This window comes from Polyodon spathula, chromosome 50 (assembly GCF_017654505.1).
Source record: "Polyodon spathula isolate WHYD16114869_AA chromosome 50, ASM1765450v1, whole genome shotgun sequence".
Lineage (NCBI taxonomy): Eukaryota > Metazoa > Chordata > Actinopteri > Acipenseriformes > Polyodontidae > Polyodon > Polyodon spathula.
The window spans coordinates 1,869,608-1,889,209 of record NC_054583.1 but is presented as its reverse complement, the minus strand read 5'-3'; the positions used below and the strand labels follow the sequence as shown (position 1 = coordinate 1,889,209).

The following is a 19,602-nucleotide window of genomic DNA, read 5'->3' as shown; positions in this document are numbered from 1 at the left end:
GAGGGCAGTTTGTAGCCCCTGTGTGCAGGACAGGCTGCCTGCTTTCCTTCCTCTCAATCCTCAGCACCTTAACAGGTCCTGGCCTCTGTGCAGTAGGTCTGGATTTGGTAGCTGGTGCTGACAGGAAAAATCTCCCTTTGCAACCCAGGGCTGGACCCCACAGTGCCGGCCTTGTTACTTACTGGGAGAGACATGCATTGCAGTTTGGAGATAGCGTGTGAACAGAGATTTAAGAGTGCAAGGCAGTAGAGTTATGAGTTAACAAGCATTGCAGGTTATTCCACAGGTGTGACTCTATGAAGCTGAGTGAGTTCATTTTATATAGAGGGGGTGGAATTCGATTTGTTAACAAGGGAACATTATTCAGCAGCTTTCACTGGACTCTATGAAGCTGAGGGAGTTCATTCTATATAGAGGGGGTGTGATTCAATATGTTAACAAGGGAACATTATTCAGCAGCTTTCATTGGACTTCAAGAAGCAATACAGAATTTTTTGGCCAGAGCTTAATGATCAGATTTGCCTCCTCTCCAGCAATTAAGTGGATGAGACTATGTAGGTACAAGCAGGATATGGAAAATTATTGACAAGAAATAACTTATCTGCCCACATTCTGACTACAAAAAAACATTTATTACATAATCCAGACTGAGCTCTCTTCAGAAATCGGGCGAGGGTGGCTGGTGTCGATCGGGCTGATTCCACCCTTCAGAGTGAATTAAGAAGCAGCTGCTCGGGTTTGTGACGATCGCTGCTTTTTCTTCAGACTCTACGGAGAACAGCGACCCACGCAAACCCGAGCAGCTGCTTCTTAATTCACTCTGAAGGGTGGAATCAGCCCGACGACGCCAGCCACTCTCTCCCGATCGCCAACCCCTGGTTTCTGCGGCGAGATCCGTCCGGATAATCCAGTGATCTCTCCGTGTTGCAGTATCGCTGTCAAGGGTCCAGTCAGCCTAGAGCCATTGGTTGCAACCACAGCGCTCATGTCGAACAATCCTCTACTTACCAACAATCTCATCCTTTTTTTTTTCTTTGCAGGACCCTCTTCCCTTCTACCAGCCTCGTCTCCGGTCGCTCCAGCCGGGCCGAAACCCGGGTGGCCAGGGGGGTAAGGTCACGACCGAGAGGCTAGGGGACACCCGGTTTGCCGGGGGGGGGTGGGGGACGGGCGGGGGGGAGGGGAAGGAGAAGTGAGTCGTGACGGCGTCACGTGAAAGCGGTCTGTCTCCCTGTTCCTAATGCCTCTGGGCAACCAGGCAGCTCTCCTCCAGGACTGACCAGCTACACAGTGCCAGCGTCCAGCGGGACGGTCACTCAGAGGGTCATCCTGTCTCCTGAGATGCAAGCGAGGCTGCCTTGTAAGCATTGGGAGGGTCCGGCGCATGGGCGTCCTTCCTCGAGGGACACCGCGGGGGGCGGGGGTTGTGATTTATTTTTTTCAATTCAGATTTCCGTTCACGTAATTTGATTCAAATTATTATGGGCAAGTTTGTTTATTTTTTTAACCCTTAGCGGTCCGTTTATTCAGCGCATGTCCGCTGTGTCGGGTTCGATTTATTTTCACATGCGCTGTTTAAATTTTTTTTTTTTTTTCCCCAGAGTATAACAGGTTTTAAAAGGTGCTGAATCTCAAAAGGACACTCAGTACTGCATCTCCAGCCCCACCCCTCGCTCGCTGTATTTTTCCCATACCTCTTTATAGACGCGCACACTGATAAATCCTCTCCTGATCACTCGTTTTATCACCAAACTCCTCAGTAGCGCAATCAGAGTCATTATTTTATTACTATAACATCTCAGAAAGCTCTTCAGATGTCTGTGATGTTCTTTGAGCGCTGGATGCAGAAGCAGCTGTCTCCCTTGATTGTGTCCGTGTTATAGCCCCATCCACTAGAGAGATGAGATACGCCTTTTTTTTCCCATTCGGCTCCTGTCGGTCTCACTCCGCTATTGAAAGGTTTTCTAGTCTTTTTCCCGAGGCAAAAACGACTAGTCCCATGCTCTACGTCTTTTTGATAATGCGGGACAGGGAAAGAAAGACGAATGTATCTCGTGGTCCCACGCAGGACCGCAAAGGGTTGATTTATTTTCCAGGTCTTTTTTTACAATCAATTATTTTAAAAAAATAAATAAATGCGCTCGATTCAAGGCACACTGCACGATTTTTTTGTTAATTTTTTTTTTTTTTTTTTTTTTTTTTTAAGTAATTAAACTAGGTAATTAATTGAGAGTTCGTGTTGGGTAGAACGAAAGCCGAAAACACTACAGTTCCCCCTCCAGGAACGAAGTGACGCCCCTATTTTAAATCTTGCTGTTAGATTTTCATTGTGTGTTATCCTCTGCGTGCTGCACGTCATATTCATTAGATGCATGGGTGCAGGGGATGGAAATCGGACTCCTGTCGCACAGCAGTGTGATCCAGTCCAGGTTTTGCTACCAGCTTGATCAGCCCCCAGTGTATCTAGGCAACAAGCTCAGGTGTGTGTGATTATTAAACTCCTCGTGAAACCAGGACTGGATCAAGCTCCTAATCATTTCAATATTATTAATACTAGACTTCATTGAGGGGAGCTCTGAACCCCAGGACTGGGTGCAGCAGCAGGAGGTAGTAAGCTGGTAGTAAAACTTGGACTGGATTACACTGCTGTGCAATTGGAGTCCGATTCCCATCTCTGGAATGATTTGTCCAGAGATTATTTTATGGTTTCATTTTAGCTAATGGTCAGACTGTCAATTTTAATATTTAATTTTAGCAATACAAATCTTCTGTCCTTCTCCCTAGCTCTCCCACACGCCCTAGTTTTGTGAACGATCGCAAGACAGACTGTTAATCTTTATTTGTGGTGTTAGTCAAACAATTCAGACCAGTTTTGCTTTCGCCAACGGGAAAAATATATCTTGTATAATTTTAGTAATATAAATCAAATCTTTTTTTTCCTCTCCCCTTCCGTCATTTGTTCGCTCTCTCCCTGTCTCCACCTCTCTATCTCTCTCCCCCTGTCTCTACCTCTATCTCTCTACCTCTATCTCTCTCCTCTCTCGCCCCCCTGTCTCTCTCTAGCAGGTGAGGTGGTCAGTATTGCCCAGCTAGCCTCTCTGGCCAGTCGTCCAGTTCAGACTGCTCAGGGAAGCAAGCCGGTCACTTTTCAAATCCAGGGGAACAAGCTGACTCTGTCTGGAGCGCAGTTGCACCAGGTCAGCCTCACCGCACAGCAGAGACCGGGTCCTGGTGAGTAGCGGAAGAGTCTTCATTCATAATAATACTATGACTAATAGTGACTTCCAGAGACTAGGAGGGTGAACTCTGCATCATCAACAACTGCTGCTGCTGCAGAGTCTCTTCCAATAGGACCTTGTTTGTTTGACGTCTCGTCCGAATGACGGAGCACAAGGAGGAGAAGTGACCCGCTCAGGGTCACACACACACACACAGCGAGTTAGTGGCTGAGCCGGGATTTGAACCTCCTGGTATCAAGACCCCTTTCCTTTAATCGCTGGGAACAGCAAGCCTTTCATACAGGAAGGGGGAGAGTACCCTAGTTTTTAGTACCTGTGTTTTTATACACAGTATATTCATCAATTTTAAATGTCGCTGGTCATTGTGCCCACAGTAGAACTTCACAAAACGAAGTGGACACCCACTTCATGTTTAGAAGTTGGATTTATCTACCGTATTCCTTCGACTCTTGATTCAGCTCAAATTTCCCACCCCCAGTTTTGAGGGGGGGAAAAAATGAAACCTCAAATTGCAAAGATACAAGCTCGATTTGCACGTTTTTATAGATGGTTTTGATGTTGGCTTTTATTTGTTTAATCAAACCTCAACGGGAGTCTTACTTCCATCCCTGTGATGATAACCAGCATTATTGTTACAGGGCTGGGAATCGGACTCCTGTCGTACAGCAGCGTCGCCCAGTCCAAGTTTTACTACCAGCTTGATCAGCCCCCAGTGTGTCTAGGCAACAAGCTCAGGTGTGTCTGATTATTAAACTCCTAGTGAAACCAGGACTGGATCACACTGCTGTGCAGCGGGAGTCTGATTCCCAGCCCTGTAAGCAGGGTTTTGAAATGCACCAAATAAAACGAAACTAAAATTGTTGGAAGATACCGCATGTAATGACGAAACTTGTTCAAATTGGTTGAATTTCCAACAGATCTTTATAGACGGATCTTTTTAACTGTGTTGTATTTCCAGCAGGTAATGTAGTTCACCTGGTCTCCACCGGAGGGCAGCACCACCTAATCAGCCAGCCCACGCAGGTGGCACTGATCCAGGCTATTAACCAGCAAGGCTCCAGCCAATCACAGCCACCGCAGCAAGGGCCAGCAGGGAGCCCTGGCGTGACGCCGACAACCGTCACGGTGCCCATGTCCAGCACGCAAGGTTTGTGGTCCTCCTTTCTGAACGCTAAGGCTGGAGGCTATTCATAGTCAGGGATATCAAAATCAGAGATGGGAATCAGACTCCTGTTGTACAGCAGCGTCGCCCATTCCAGGCTTTACTGCCAGCTTGGTCAGCCCCCAGTGTGTCTAGGTAACAAGCTCAGGTGTGTCTGATTATTAAACTCCTAGTGAAACCAGGACTGGATCACACTGCTGCACAGTGGCAGTCTGATTCCCATCCCCTGATATACTGTAGTATGTAGGCCAAGTATTTGTTTTTGATTTTAATAACAAACATAGTTTAGATGTTTTTATTTTACATCATGTAATCAAATTAGTCGGCAGCTTTCATTGAAGCCGAGTGAGTCCCTTCTATATAGAAGGGGTGGAATTCAATATGTTAACAAGGGAACATTATTCAGCAGCTTTCACTGGACTCTATGAAGCGGTGGGAGTTCATTCTATATAGAGGGGGTGCAATTCAATATGTTAACAAGGGAACATTATTCAGCAGCTTTCACTGGACTCTATGAAGCTGAGGGAGTTCATTCTATATAGAGGGGGTGCAATTCAATATGTTAACAAGGGAACATTATTCAGCAGCTTTCACTGGACTCTATGAAGCTGAGGGAGTTCATTCTATATAGAGGGGGTGCAATTCAATATGTTAACAAGGGAACATTATTCAGCAGCTTTCACTGGACTCTATGAAGCGGAGGGAGTTCATTCTATATAGAGGGGGTGCAATTCAATATGTTAACAAGGGAACATTATTCAGCAGCTTTCACTGGACTCTATGAAGCTGAGGGAGTTCATTCTATATAGAGGGGGTGCAATTCAATATGTTAACAAGGGAACATTATTCAGCAGCTTTCACTGGACTCTATGAAGCTGAGGGAGTTCATTCTATATAGAGGGGGTGCAATTCAATATGTTAACAAGGGAACATTATTCAGCAGCTTTCACTGGACTCTATGAAGCGGAGGGAGTTCATTCTATATAGAGCAATTCAATATGTTAACAAGGGAACATTATTCTATATAGAAGGGGAGTTCATTCTATATAGAGGGGGTGCAATTCAATATGTTAACAAGGGAACATTATTCAGCAGCTTTCACTGGACTCTATGAAGCGGAGGGAGTTCATTCTATATAGAGGGGGTGCAATTCAATATGTTAACAAGGGAACATTATTCAGCAGCTTTCACTGGACTCTATGAAGCGGAGGGAGTTCATTCTATATAGAGGGGGTGCAATTCAATATGTTAACAAGGGAACATTATTCAGCAGCTTTCACTGGACTCTATGAAGCTGAGGGAGTTCATTCTATATAGAGGGGGTGCAATTCAATATGTTAACAAGGGAACATTATTCAGCAGCTTTCACTGGACTCTATGAAGCTGAGGGAGTTCATTCTATATAGAGGGGGTGCAATTCAATATGTTAACAAGGGAACATTATTCAGCAGCTTTCTATGAAGCTGAGGGAGTTCATTCTATATAGAGGGGGTGCAATTCAATATGTTAACAAGGGAACATTATTCAGCAGCTTTCACTGGACTCTATGAAGCTGAGGGAGTTCATTCTATATAGAGGGGGTGCAATTCAATATGTTAACAAGGGAACATTATTCAGCAGCTTTCACTGGACTCTATGAAGCTGAGGGAGTTCATTCTATATAGAGGGGGTGCAATTCAATATGTTAACAAGGGAACATTATTTAACTGATCACTTTGCAAGATTGCTAGCAAAGTAGCAAATCAGAAATATTTTTTTTTTCTCCTAATACTTTCTCTCTCTGTCCACCAGTACCCTCTTCAGTCGTCACCAGCTCAGGGATTGTGAAAATCGTTGTTCGCCACGCTCCCAAAGAAGGGGTCCCCACCCTGGCTGTCCAGCCTTCACCCCGAGCCCCTCCGAACCCCGCTACGGGCATCCCGGGACAGGGGAACCCCAAAATTCAAGCGCAGGGGTTCCTCAGAGCCACTCTCCCGCAGCCCGCAACGATGACAAACTCTGCCACTCTGATCAGGCCAGGACTGCCTGCGTCCGTGTCCAACGCGGACTCCGTGAGACAGCCCCCGACTCCTCCTTCCCAGGCAGTCCGGACATCGCTGGCTCCCATCCGGGCCAGTTTAACCAGTGTGACCAGTACCAGTTCCAGGGCCCCCGCAGTGGCTGGGATGTTGGCCCAGGCGCAGCTGTTGAATCCTGGGCAGGTGCAGCAGCAGTTATCCCTGCACTCTTCAGCTGCTGTGACAAGCTGCCCCCACCCTCAGCCCCCGGGCTGCAGCGCCACAGCGCCCCCTGTCAGAGCCCCGCCCCTCAGGGTGCTGCAGAGCAGTGTGGGAGGAGCTGAGCAAGGTGGGTGTGTGTTTGTCTGTTTTCTGTCTGTGTATTTTCACGTTTTGTACCGAAAGAGATATATATATATATATATATATATATATATATATATATATATATATATATATATATATATATATATATATATATATATATATATATTTGTGCACACGTGATATACATACAGACATACATGTTCAAATTTAATTCGAAATCTATATTTTAGATATAAATGAAGCGGTTTGGGCTCGTCGCCAGTGCGCAGACCCGAGCAACAGTCACGCTCTCCTCACCCCGTGACTTCAGTAGTGGGACGCGAGAGAGCGTCCCCCACCGCGCCCCCCTCCTTCGGGGGGAGGAAGTGTCACGTGTCCGGGGCGGGAGTCGGTGGTGGGGAGGCACGCTCTCCGTTTTACATGGTGAGTACCGACCCTGCTCAAACACCTGATCATTTCAATATTATTAATACTAGACTTCATTGAGGGGAGCTCTGAACCCCAGGATTGGGTGCAGCAGCAGCAGCAGGGCTAGTGTGAGTTTCTAACCCTGCTCAAACTCCTGGCTCCTGATCATTGCAATGTTAATAATACTAGACTTCATTGAGGGGAGATCTTGAACCCTTGGACTGGGTGCAGTAGACTTGACAGAGGGCAGTTTGTAGCCCCTGTGTGCAGGACAGGCTGCCTGCTTTCCTTCCTCTCAATCCTCAGCACCTTAACAGGTCCTGGCCTCTGTGCAGTAGGTCTGGATTTGGTAGCTGGTGCTGACAGGAAAAATCTCCCTTTGCAACCCAGGGCTGGACCCCACAGTGCCGGCCTTGTTACTTACTGGGAGAGACATGCATTGCAGTTTGGAGATAGCGTGTGACTAGACTGGCTGCATGCAATTCCTTTGTGTCATAAAAGTTGTTGCTGTGAAACTGATTGCCACAGGGGCAACATTACATTGAATTGCTCTCTTTTTCCATCTCTGTCTTTCTCTGTCCCTGTCTCCCTCCTTTGCTTACTTGCTCACTCACTCCCTCCCTCTCTTTCTCCCTGCCACCCTGTATCCAGCCCTGCCTGGACAAGCGCAAGCAGCTCCAGCGAGCTTCCAGACTCGACCGGCTCTTCCAGCTCAATGAGAGGCATTGCGCGGCCCGGCCGGTCTACGGGGCGGAGCTTCTGGGGCTCTGCTCTTTCATGGGCTGCAGCGCCGTGGCCCCGCCTCCTGAGGGGGAGTGGCAGGGTTCCGGGTACGCCCACTGCCTGAATGCTGTCCAGTCACTGGCCGGCTGGGGTCGTACCCGCCCACTGACAGAAGCCATTCGCAACCCAGTGCAGAGGATTGAGGAGCTTGCTGACATCATAAACCGGTAAGACGGGAACAAAGACTGAATTTTTGGTAAATTGGAGCATGACACTGCTGTGCAATAGAAGTCTGATTCCCAACCCTGTAATAATAATGCTGGTTATCATCACAGGGATGGGTATCAGACTCCTGCTGCACAGCAGTGTGATCCAGTCCTGGTTTCACTAGGAGTTTAATAATCAGACACACCTGAGCTTGTTACCTAGACTCACTGATCAAGCTGGTGGTAAAACCTGGACTGGGCGACACTGCTGTGCAACAGGAGTCCTATTCCCATCCCTGCTGTCTCTCGCTAACCTCTCCCTTTACCCCCCCAGGTTTATCTTTGTGATCCCCCCGGTGGAAGCCCCCGCCATCACCATGCACACCTCCCACCCCCCTCCCTCGCTGCTGCAGCAAGAGGTTGCATTCAGGGAGAGGCTGAGGGCTGAGCTGCTGCCCCGCTCCGCCTGCCTGCACAGGGTGGTCTGCAACATGAGGACTCAGTTTCCAGATCTAAGACTCATCCAGTACGACTGTGGTGAGCTTGTGAACAGATACGATGACATCATCGCCCTCTGTCTAGCTATAATAGTGTGTGTGTGTGTGTATATGGAGAGGGACAGTGTCTTCTGACTCCCGTTCCGACCCACGCTCTTAATTACTTAATTGGTCTAATTATATTATTTGATTGGTAATCGGGCAGAGTTAATGCTTTTCCCAGGGCTCAGTGTTTCACAGGTCCCTTGCCTTGAATCTTGTGGGTGTGTTGTTCAGTGGTCCACCTGTAAAAGACCTTGAAAAATATTAAACCTGTCTCAATTTGAACAAATATTTAGATCAGTGAAGTTAAATAGAGAGCTGCAATTACAGAGAGCTCCCCTGTTGTAATGTGAGTTCGCAGCCTGCCTCTGTACAGTGTTTTGTGATTGCATAGCTGCATAAAAATAGATATTATTATTATTATTATTATTTATTATTATTATTATTATTATTATTATTAGTAGTAGTAAGTTGGATTGAAAACCGGAAGATCCCGCAAGGGCTGGAGTCTTGACGCCTCTAGATTTGAGGGACCCTTCGAGGACTGGAGTTACCTATATGGTAACAGGGTACTGGGAGACAGTCAACATGGTTTTAGGAAAGGGAGATCGTGCCTAACTAACTTGCTTGATTTTTTTGAGGATGCAACATCGATAATGGATAATTGCAAAGCATATGACATGGTTTATTTAGATTTCCAGAAAGCTTTTGACAAAGTCCCGCACAAAAGATTAATTCTCAAACTGAACGCAGTTGGGATTCAAGGAAACACATGTACATGGATTAGGGAGAGGTTAACATGTAGAAAACAGAAAGTACTGATTAGAGGAAAAACCTCAGAATGGAGTGTAGTAACCAGCGGTGTACCACAGGGATCAGTATTAGGTCCTCTGCTATTCCTAATCTACATTATTGATTTATATTCTGGTATAGTAAGCACACTTGTTAAATTCGCAGACGACACAAAAGTAGGAGGAGTGGCAAACACTGTTGCAGCAGCAAAGGTCATTCAAAATGATCTAGACAAGATTCAGAACTGGGCAGACACATGGCAAATGACATTTAATAGAGAAAAGTGTAAGGTACTGCACGCAGGAAATAAAAATGTACATTATAAATATCATATGGGAGATATTGAAATTGGAGAAGGAATCTATGAAAAAGACCTAGGAGTTTTTGTTGACTCAGAAATGTCTTCATCTAGACAATGTGGGGAAGCTATAAAAAAGGCTAACAAGATGCTCGGATACATTGTGAAAAGTGTTGAATTTAAATCAAGGGAAGTAATGTTAAAACTGTACAATGCACTAGTAAGACCTCATCTTGAATATTGTGTTCAGTTCTGGTCACCTCGCTATAAAAAAGATATTGCTGCTCTAGAAAGAGTGCAAAGAAGAGCGACCAGAATTATTCCGGGCTTAAAAGGCATGTCATATGCAGACAGGCTAAAAGAATTGAATCTGTTCAGTCTTGAACAAAGAAGACTACGTGGCGACCTAATTCAAGCATTCAAAATTCTAAAAGGTATTGACAGTGTCGACCCAAGGGACTTTTTCAGCCTGAAAAAAGAAACAAGGACCAGGGGTCACAAATGGAGATTAGACAAAGGGGCATTCAGAACAGAAAATAGGAGGCACTTTTTTACACAGAGAATCGTGAGGGTCTGGAATCAACTCCCCAGTAATGTTGTTGAAGCTGACACCCTGGGATCCTTCAAGAAGCTGCTTGATGAGATTCTGGGATCAATAAGCTACTAACAACCAAACGAGCAAGATGGGCCGAATGGCCTCCTCTCGTTTGTAAACTTTCTTATCTTATTCTTTGGGAGACTCAGAACCTCTGAGATCTCGAACCTTCCCTAACCCCCCCCCCCCCCCCCCCCCCCCCCCCCCCCTCTCCCCCCCCCCACCCTCTTGAACGTGTCCTGTTCACGTCTGCAGACCCTGCACACGCTGCTGCGTCAGCTGAAATGTGGGGGTCACCGGGTCCTCATATTCACACAGATGACCCGCATGCTAGACGTGCTGGAGCAGTTCCTCAACTACCACGGGCACATCTACCTGAGGCTTGATGGGACCACCAAGGTGGAGCAGAGACAGGTAACCACAGACAGAGAGAGGCGTGCAGACTGACCAGACACCTTTTAAAGTGTCATCATTTTTTTGATGTGATATTGAATTTTCTCCACTCTCCTCCCTCTTCTCTGCACTCCCCTCTCCCTGTCCCTCTCTCTCCTCTTCTCCCTCTCCTCTTCTCTCTCTCCTCTCCATTCTCTCTCCTCTCCCCTCTCTTCTTCCTCTCTGTAGTCCCTGATGGAGCGTTTCAATGCAGACCGGCGAATCTTCTGCTTCATCCTGTCGACGCGCAGCGGGGGTGTGGGGGTCAATCTGACGGGGGCCGACACGGTGGTCTTCTACGACAGCGACTGGAACCCCACCATGGACGCCCAGGCCCAGGATCGTTGCCATCGCATCGGCCAGACCAGAGACGTGCACATATACCGGTGAGCCTAGTCTCCCCTCTCCCTTCTCGCAAGTTTACTGCAGTTAGAATTAATATTGTCGAGTCACTCAGCAGACGCTTTTATCTGGGACTTACAGAGACTAGGAGGGGTGAACTCTGCATCAAACTGTTGCTGCACCCAGTCCTGGGGTTCAGAACTCGCCTCAATTATGGTTGTTGTTGTTGACGTTTTTATCCAGAGTGATACGCAGAGACTAGGAGGGTGAACTCTATCATCAACTGCTGCTGCTGCAGAGTCACTTCCAATAAGACCTTGTTTATTTTGCGTGACTCGCTCAGGGTCTCACACACACACACACACACACACACAGCAAGTCAGTGGCTGAGCCGGTGGGATTTGAAACCCCCTGCTATCAAGTGGACTCGCGTTCAAGCATTTCAAACCCCGCTCTTGTCCGCAGCCTGATCAGCGAGCGCACGGTGGAGGAAAACATCCTGAAGAAAGCCAACCAGAAGAGGATGCTCGGAGACATGGCCATCGAGGGAGGCAACTTCACCACTGCCTTTTTCAAAGAGGTGGGTGGACCCCAATGCGCTGGAGTCCGGATAAGAGTCCTGTCAGTGAATCTGTATAGCCCTGGCTAGGACTACAGTTCCCAGCATGCTTTTTCACCTGCGGCAATGGTGAGGGACGCTGGGAGCTGTAGTTCTTTATGCTGTGGTTTTGTATCGCCAACAGTACAGACCAATATTGCAGTACATTATGTAAAGAAAGCGTCACTATTCATAGATAGTCAATTAGTCCAGCCCTGGCTAGGACTACAGTTCCCAGCATGCCTTTTGAAATGGTGCAGGATGCTGGGAGCTGAAGTTCTTTATGCTCTGGTCTTGTAGCACAAACAATAGACCCCAGTTTCTTGCCCGTTTTTGTATTCTGGAAGTGTGCTCTGTGTTTTTATGCTTTAATTTTTTTTTTATTAACCAGGCTTCAACTACTTCAGAAACAAAAAAAATAGATTACATCACAATTTCTACAGTACGCGATGCTTGGCCTATAGGCTCCAGTGCTCCATTAAACACCATTTTCATCACCATTGCACAGCGGTGTGATCCAGTCCTGGTTTCAATAGGAGTTTAATAATCAGACTCCCGCTGCACAGCAGTGTGATCCAGTCCTGCTTTCACTAGGAGTTTAATAATCAGACTCCCGCTGCACAGCAGTGTGATCCAGTCCTGCTTTCACTAGGAGTTTAATAATCAGACTCCCGCTGCACAGCAGTGTGATCCAGTCCTGGCTTTCACTAGGAGTTTAATAATCAGACTCCCGCTGCACAGCAGTGTGATCCAGTCCTGCTTTCACTAGGAGTTTAATAATCAGACACACCTGAACTTGTTACCTAGACACACTGGGGGCTGATCAAGCTGGCAGTAAAACCTGGACTGGATCACACTGCTGTGCAATAGGAGTCTGATTCCTTTCCCTTTTGGTTTAATTTGTTTTTCCCCCCCAGCAAACGATCCGCGAGCTGTTTGATTTGACGGAGGGGGAGAGGCGAGAGGCGGAGCAGCAGATGCAGGGCGTTTCCAAACCAGAGGAGGAGGACTCTGTGAGCTCAAAACACACCTCCATTCTGGAGCAGGTGAGCCCATGAGCAGAGCCGGGCCGAGCCTGCAGAACTTTCAGACACATACCAGATCCATGCCAGCTTAAAAAAAAAAAAAAAAAAAAATGCTTTCCCAGCGAGAGACTTGGTCTTTATAAAAAATAAATAAAATTCCTGCTATCTAAACTCAATGTCCGCAAACTTTTCAAAGTTTCTTTTTTTTTTTTCATTTATAAGTCCACCCAAAAAGTCTGCACGCTGCAAAATGATCACAGCTGCTAGCCTTGAGTTTGTACGTTTCATAAAATATCTTAACCTAATATATAGAGTATTACGTTTTAATTTTTTTGGGATTGAGCTGTCTTGGAGAATAGATATCAATGCTGTGTGTGTGCTCTCTCTTTCTCTGTCTCCCCACCTCTATCTCTCTCTCTCTCTCTGGCTCTGTAAAGCTGTAGATGAGGATATCAATGCTTTCTCTCTCTGATAGCACAGTGCATGTTTGAGTCCCTGCCTCTCTGTCTTTCCGTGTGTGTCTGTTTGTCTCCCTCATTGTTTGTCTCTCTGTCTGTGTGTCTATCTCTCTCACTTGCTCTTTGCAAAGCTGAGGATGGGAAGGATATCAATGCCATCTTATATCTCTGTCTGTGTAAAGCGGAGGATCTCAATGCCGTGTCAGATGAAAATGAGGTTCTCTCTCCCCCCCCCCCCAGGCTCTGTGTAAAGCCGAGGACGAGGAGGATATTCGTGCAGCGTCGCAAGCGAAGGCAGAGCAGGTGGCAGAGCTGGCAGAATTCAACGAGAACATCCCGTTGGAGGAGGGGGGCGAGGGGGCGGGGCGAGACGAAGATGAGGAGCTGTCCAGGGCAGAGCAGGAGATCGCCGCCCTAGTGGACCAGGTCAGAATCGCAGCTGCAGTAATGTCCCAGCAATACCTGTGGATGAAGCTGGTTCAGTTTGCTGTGTCTTAACTGAAGACACAGCAGGTATAAACAAGTTGCCTACAGCTCTGGACAAATGTTTTTCATCACCTTCTCTATATAGAATGAACTCCCTCAGCTTCATAGAGTCCAGTGAAAGCTGCTGAATAATGTTCCCTTGTTAACATATTGAATTGCACCCCCTCTATATAGAATGAACTCCCTCAGCTTCATAGAGTCCAGTGAAAGCTGCTGAATAATGTTCCCTTGTTAACATATTGAATCGCACACCCGCACTTTGTAGTTTTCCCTGGATTCTTTTCCCCAAAAGAGATGGTCTCAATCCTAAAATTATAGGTGATGCTAAAATTTTGGCCAGAGCTGTTAGTTTTTTTTGGTGTGGACAGTGTGTTTGCAACTTCCAGTGTCCCTCTCGCATTGTCTGCTTGACTTCTTAATAACCTTCTGCTAGTTTTACCTCAATAAGCTGATGAAGGCACTAGAGCCCCAAACTAGAGCTGCTCTGCTGGACTCGGTTTAGTTTCAGTAACGCTGATGAAGGCACTAGAGCCCCAAACTAGAGCTGCTCTGCTTGACTGTGTTGGTTCTGGTTCTGGAGTTCAATCCTAGTCTGCGAGTTCTGTTTGTGTTTCAGCTCACTCCCATTGAGAGGTACGCTATGAATTACCTGGAAGCAACATTGGAGGACGTCTGTAAGGAGGAGCTGAAACAGGCTGAGGTGAGAGAGAAGAAGAATTTTTCATTTTGTCTTGCCGACAGTCTCTCGAATTTTGACACGGCATTGAGATCCTCCACTTTACACAGACAGAGATATAAGATGGCATCGATATCCTTCCCATCCTCAGCTTTCCAGAGAGAGAGAGAGAGAACGAGGAGACAATATTGATATCCTCATCTACTGCTTTAAAGAGAGAGGGAGAGGGGCGGTGTGGCTGTAGCAGGGCTACAGTTGCGTTTTTATGTTATCCTTGATCAGCAGAAAAATTTAACAAAATAAGAAGTGCAGTAACTTGTGCTGTGTGAACCTATTCTGATTGTCCGGGTGGCTGCTGTCGATCGGGCTGAATTTCACCAATTCAGAAGTGGAATGAGTGAAGAAGCAGCAGCTGCTCGGGTTTGTGACGATCGCTGCTTTTTCTTCAGACTCTGCGGAGAACAGCGACCCACGCAAACCCGAGCAGCTGCTTCTTAATTCACTCTGAAGGGTGAAATCAGTCCGATTGTCAGCGCTCTATTTCAGCGGATAGATCCGTCCCCAGTCATAAATTATTGATTTGTGCAGTAACAGAGTTGTTGAAAATGCCATTTTAATATTGTGCACAGAGTGGGATAGGAAACGGCTGTGAAATGTTTAATTGAAATAGGATATAAGGTTCTCCTAAGGTCTAGGCTAAAAATCATCTAGGTTTGCAATTGACAGGTACATGATACGTATTAATACACAGTGTGTACAGAATAGTATATCGTCATCATTTTAGTTATTCTATACCCCAGACTCCTATTGCACAGCAATGTCGTCCAGTCCAGGTTTTACTACCAGCTTGATCAGCCCCCCAGTGTGTCTAGGTAACAAGCTCAGGTGGGTCTTACTATTAAACTCCTAGTGAAACCAGGACTGGATCAAGCTCCTGATCATTTCAATTTTAATAATACTCTACTAGACTTCATTGAGGGGAGTTCTGAACCCCAGGACTGGGTGCAGCAGCAGCAGCAGCAGGGCTAGCGTGAGTTTGTAACCCTGATTTGTACATTTGATATCTACATTTCTGTGAAGCCTAGGTGGTTATTTGTCTCATTTGTCGTCCTTGCAGTTTTTCAGTTTCTCATTATTATGAGGACCAGGCTTAGGAGAGAGACAGGGAGAGAGCGAAGAGGCAGTGTGCTGGCTGATAGTTCTCAGTAGGAACCAGGATTAGCAGTAGACCTGTGGATGCTGTGACATGTCAGGTATAAGAGGATAGTATGGTACAGCATAAAGAGTTAGCCCTGTCTAGTTTTCTTTTACATTTGTTTTTTGTTTTTGTTTTCCAGGAGCAGGTAGAAGCTGCCAGAAAAGATCTGGACCAAGCTAAGGATGAGGTGCTGTGCCTGGCCCCCAGCGAGGAGGACGAGGGCCCCCCAGAGGAGACCCCTAACCGCCGAGGGAGGAAGCCGAAAGAACGGGGGGCCGGCGCCAGCACCAGAGTGAGCGAGAGACTTCGGGGTCCCCGCGCCCCGGCAAGAGCAGAAACCCCAACAGAGACTCGACCGTCTACGCCAAGCCCGGAGACGCTGCCCGCAGCTCCAGAGGAGACGGAAGGAACGGAGGGGTCGCCCGACGAGGGCAGAGCTGGTGTTCGCAGAGACGAGGAGGAGGAGGAGGAGGAGGATGATGAGTGCACGTCCGCGCAGGAAGACGAAAAAGAGTCTAGCGAAGAAGGCTCGCCCGCGGCGCTGCCAAAAGATCGACCTGGACCGGACGCGAGCGGAGTTGAATCGGATGGAGCCGAGCCGCTGGAGAGAGGGGCGATGGGATCGGATACTGCTGCGGGCAAAGAGGAAGAGAGTTCAGACGGACAGGAACCAGGTTTAACTGCGTCCGAAGACAGCGCTGAGTTCGCAGACAACAACACCTCCACCAGCAGCAGAGAGCTGGAGTCTGAGTCGCCCGTTGATGAAGACACGCGGCAAGAGTCGTCTGCGCTCGCGAGCGAAGACGGGTCCACCCTTTCCGCGGAGAACTCCGCCAGGAAACCCCTGTCCTCCTGCTGTGCCAACGAGGTCAAAGCCGGGGAACTGGTGCCTCCTACGCCCTTGCAAAAAGACCAACAGGATCTTGATTCGCGCAGAGACCTGGGACTGGCGGCTGACCCGCCAGAGGCAAGCGCCGGCCCCAAGATCGGGGTCCGAAAAGCGTTTTCCCCGACTGAACGAAACCCGAAAGAAATGGAAGGGAAAGCCGTAGAGGAGCCTGGAGACTCGGTGAGGGAAGGAAAACCTGACGACGAAGCATCTTCGGGGTCTGGAGAGTCTCCTCCTCCTTCTGCTCTTAAAGAGACTGTAGGGCCTGAAAATATGACTTCAGTCAGTTGCCATTCTGCAGCAGCGCAAGAGGAAGAGAAGGAATCTTTGGCGGCACGAGACAAGCCCAGTCACGCTGTTGAAGATGGCCGTGCCCCTGCTGACTCTGTGTGCTCTGTTCCCAGTGTCACACTGACCACCAGGCAATCGGCTAGTGAGACAGGACCAGATTTGAGGCTCGAAGTCTCCTCGCCCGGCGACGTTTTGAAGCCAGGGCTGTCCACTGCTGAGAGACCTGGCGGCCAGGAGAACGAAACTGGGGGGTCGGAGAAGATGGACGCAGTGGGAGAGCGCGAGCTGCGCGGTGTGACCGTTTCGCTCCCCGGGCTTACCAACTCCAAGATCAACGAAGAAGAGGAGGCAGCGCAGGTGGATGACGCCCAAGAGCCACCGGAGAAAGACCCGGAGGCCGCCCCCCTCCGAAACGACGAGAAACCCGAAAGCGTTCCACCGCTCGCCTTAGACCCCACAACTCAAAATCCTCCCCTCCCTAACAGTTCCCACTCTCTCGTCCCGGACCTGTCCAAACTCACTGAGCCACTGCTGACCGAACCCACTGGGGGGGAAGCCGTTCCTCTTCCAGAGCTTTTCGGGGAGGAGGGGACAGTCGTTCGGAATTCGTACCCTGCTCCGTCGCCGCCACCTCTTTGCGAGGAAACTGAACGAGCGCTGAATTTCTGTCGCGCCTCCCCTCCTTCTCAAACGGACATAGAAAACCCAGATCCTGGGGATAAACCAATTCGGCCGCCTGCCCAGGTCAAAAAACCCCTTCCTGAACCCAGCCTAGACGGCGAAGCCACGGTCAGGTTGGGGACTGGAGCTCCAGGTCCGCAAACCACCTCGGCAGTGCCTTGGGAAAAAGTTAATCGAGTTTCCTCTGCGGAAGTAGCAGCCGCTTGCCCAGAAACGCAGGTGGAAAAACAGCCCCTCGCTGTAGGCACTCTGTCAAAACGCCTGTCCGACTCCTCTGCAGACCCCGGAAAAGAAACCAAAGGAAGACACTCGGCCGCGGCTGGTCCAGATTCCTTGCGACCGGACGAGCCCCCCGTAGTGGAAACGTCAGCACCTTCTGTACAGGAGGCGGTAGAACCGGAACCAGTGAATCCGATTCCCAAGTCTTCAGAATCGCTGGCCGTCAAACCAGCAGCATCGACTTCTCGTCCTAAACTGCATTTGCCGATCGAGGTGAACTACTACAAGCTGGACTCTGAGAAGGTGAAGGGACTGCAGGAGGCAGTGACGAGGGCCAAAGAGCATGTGCTGGTGCGCGGTGAAAATGCAGGCGGAGAGGAGAGTGTGACGGTTTTGCTGCAGCACCGAAGATCCACCAACGCCACCGCAGAGATGCTGGGACAGGAGTCCCAAAGCTTGGGTTCAAGAACCGATGCCCACAACGACGAAGCCAGCGAGCTCCCGGAGGCTGCTTCCGTTACGGCAGAGGGTCAGCGGGAGAAGCTGTCGTCTCCCGGGTCGCCGCAGGGCTGCCCTCTGGCCAGATCTCCGAGGAGGAGGCTGACCGCCGACAACGAGATCCTGAACAGCATGAAAGACGACTCCCCGACAGCCAAGGTGCTGAGAAAGCTTCCCGGGCGACTGATCACCATCGTGGAGGAGAAGGAAGTGAAGAGGAGGAGGAGAGCTGGGGTTCCCAGAAAGGAGGGAGTGGGAGAGGAGCCCGATGCGTCCTCGTCGCCCACGTCCCAGTCCCCTTCGAACAATCGGGAAGCCGGCACCGCGTCCGGTGTTGCGAACAACGTTCACGCCTCCAGCGGTCACTCGGATTCAGAGTCCACGGCCACCTCTCTGGGCAGCCCCAGCAGAGACGTCAAAGATATGCCTGTGCTGAGGAACCTCCCGGAGCGGCGCAGAATGGAAACGGAGTCCAGGATGGCAGCCCAGCAGGGGGAGAAACCTGGGGGGCGTCTGGGCAGGAAGAGAAAGGTTTTGGCCAGTCCCGAAGGAGGAGGGACGAGGTCCTCGGAAAACGAGGGCAGCCCGTCTCCCCAAAGGCCTGACCTCTCCCCACCCAAAGAAGGGACCGACAACGATGATTCCCCCCCCAAACGCAAAAGGGGCAGACCACCCAAAACCCCTCCCAGGATCCAGATCTCAGACGAACCCTGCTCCCCCCGGCCGACCGACAGCAAGTCCAGCCCTCAGGATCCCAGCTTGCTTGGGACCCCCGAAGAAGGCTGTGGCGATAGCGCGTCTTCCAATCCGGAAGGGGGTTACGAAAGAGCGTCTCCGTCTACCAAACGCAAGCGTGGGAGACCCCCAAAGTATCCGAGGCCTGCGGTTGAGACAGCCGACTCCCCCCCTCCTGCTCAAGGGGAGAGGGAGGGGACAGAGGAGGTGGGGTCTGACCAATCCAAAGCCATGGGTGACAAAGCAGCGGAGATAGGAGGAGGGCAGGTGGACGTGGGGAGGAGGAGCCAACAAGGTAAGGCAGGTCACGACAGAGAGGACAAAAAGGAGGTTGACGGAATCGAGTCGGAGAACGAAGAGAGAGAGGATGGAAGAGAAGAGAAAAAAGATACCGAAGCAGACCGAGGGGACGAGAAAGAGAGGCTGAGGGAGTCGTCTCGCAGGGAGGGCAGAGACGCGAAAGGCAGGAGGAGGGAAGACTCGGACAAAAGCAGAAGAACTGGCTCCGCGGAGGAAGATTTGGAAGCGTGCGGGCGCCCCTTGCTCCAAAACCAGGAGTGCCGCAGTCGGCAGAGGACGGGGCGCAAGAGAACCGCGGGAAACGACAAGGACAGCAACTCCGAGGGGGAGAGAGAGGGAGCGGAAGGGGAGGGCTCGGACCAGGGCAGCGGGCTCGCGGGAGTGACAGCCGAGCCCCCCGAAGTCGCAACTGCAGAGAGCAAACGCGGGAGGGCTCTGAAGAGAAGACCCACTGGTGAGTCCGGTCGCAGGGCCACCAGATCTAGCCA

General features: G+C 49.4%; 1 protein-coding gene across 1 annotated transcript in view; it reads left to right on the top strand.

Annotated features, from left to right (window-relative positions):
- LOC121306808 (Snf2-related CREBBP activator protein) overlaps positions 1–19,602 on the top strand; it is a 39,439-nt gene that overhangs the window by 18,503 nt on the left and 1,334 nt on the right. Inside the window, exons 21-35 of the mRNA XM_041238736.1 lie at positions 1,041–1,110; positions 1,209–1,360; positions 3,064–3,231; positions 4,201–4,386; positions 6,193–6,747; positions 6,988–7,148; positions 7,785–8,083; positions 8,397–8,607; positions 10,542–10,700; positions 10,908–11,104; positions 11,526–11,640; positions 12,576–12,704; positions 13,382–13,567; positions 14,244–14,327; positions 15,641–19,602. The exon at positions 15,641–19,602 is cut by the window's right edge and continues 1,334 nt beyond it. Of these exons, the coding sequence (XP_041094670.1) occupies positions 1,041–1,110; positions 1,209–1,360; positions 3,064–3,231; positions 4,201–4,386; positions 6,193–6,747; positions 6,988–7,148; positions 7,785–8,083; positions 8,397–8,607; positions 10,542–10,700; positions 10,908–11,104; positions 11,526–11,640; positions 12,576–12,704; positions 13,382–13,567; positions 14,244–14,327; positions 15,641–19,602 (6,634 nt within the window). The remainder of the gene's footprint in view (positions 1–1,040; positions 1,111–1,208; positions 1,361–3,063; positions 3,232–4,200; positions 4,387–6,192; positions 6,748–6,987; positions 7,149–7,784; positions 8,084–8,396; positions 8,608–10,541; positions 10,701–10,907; positions 11,105–11,525; positions 11,641–12,575; positions 12,705–13,381; positions 13,568–14,243; positions 14,328–15,640) is intronic.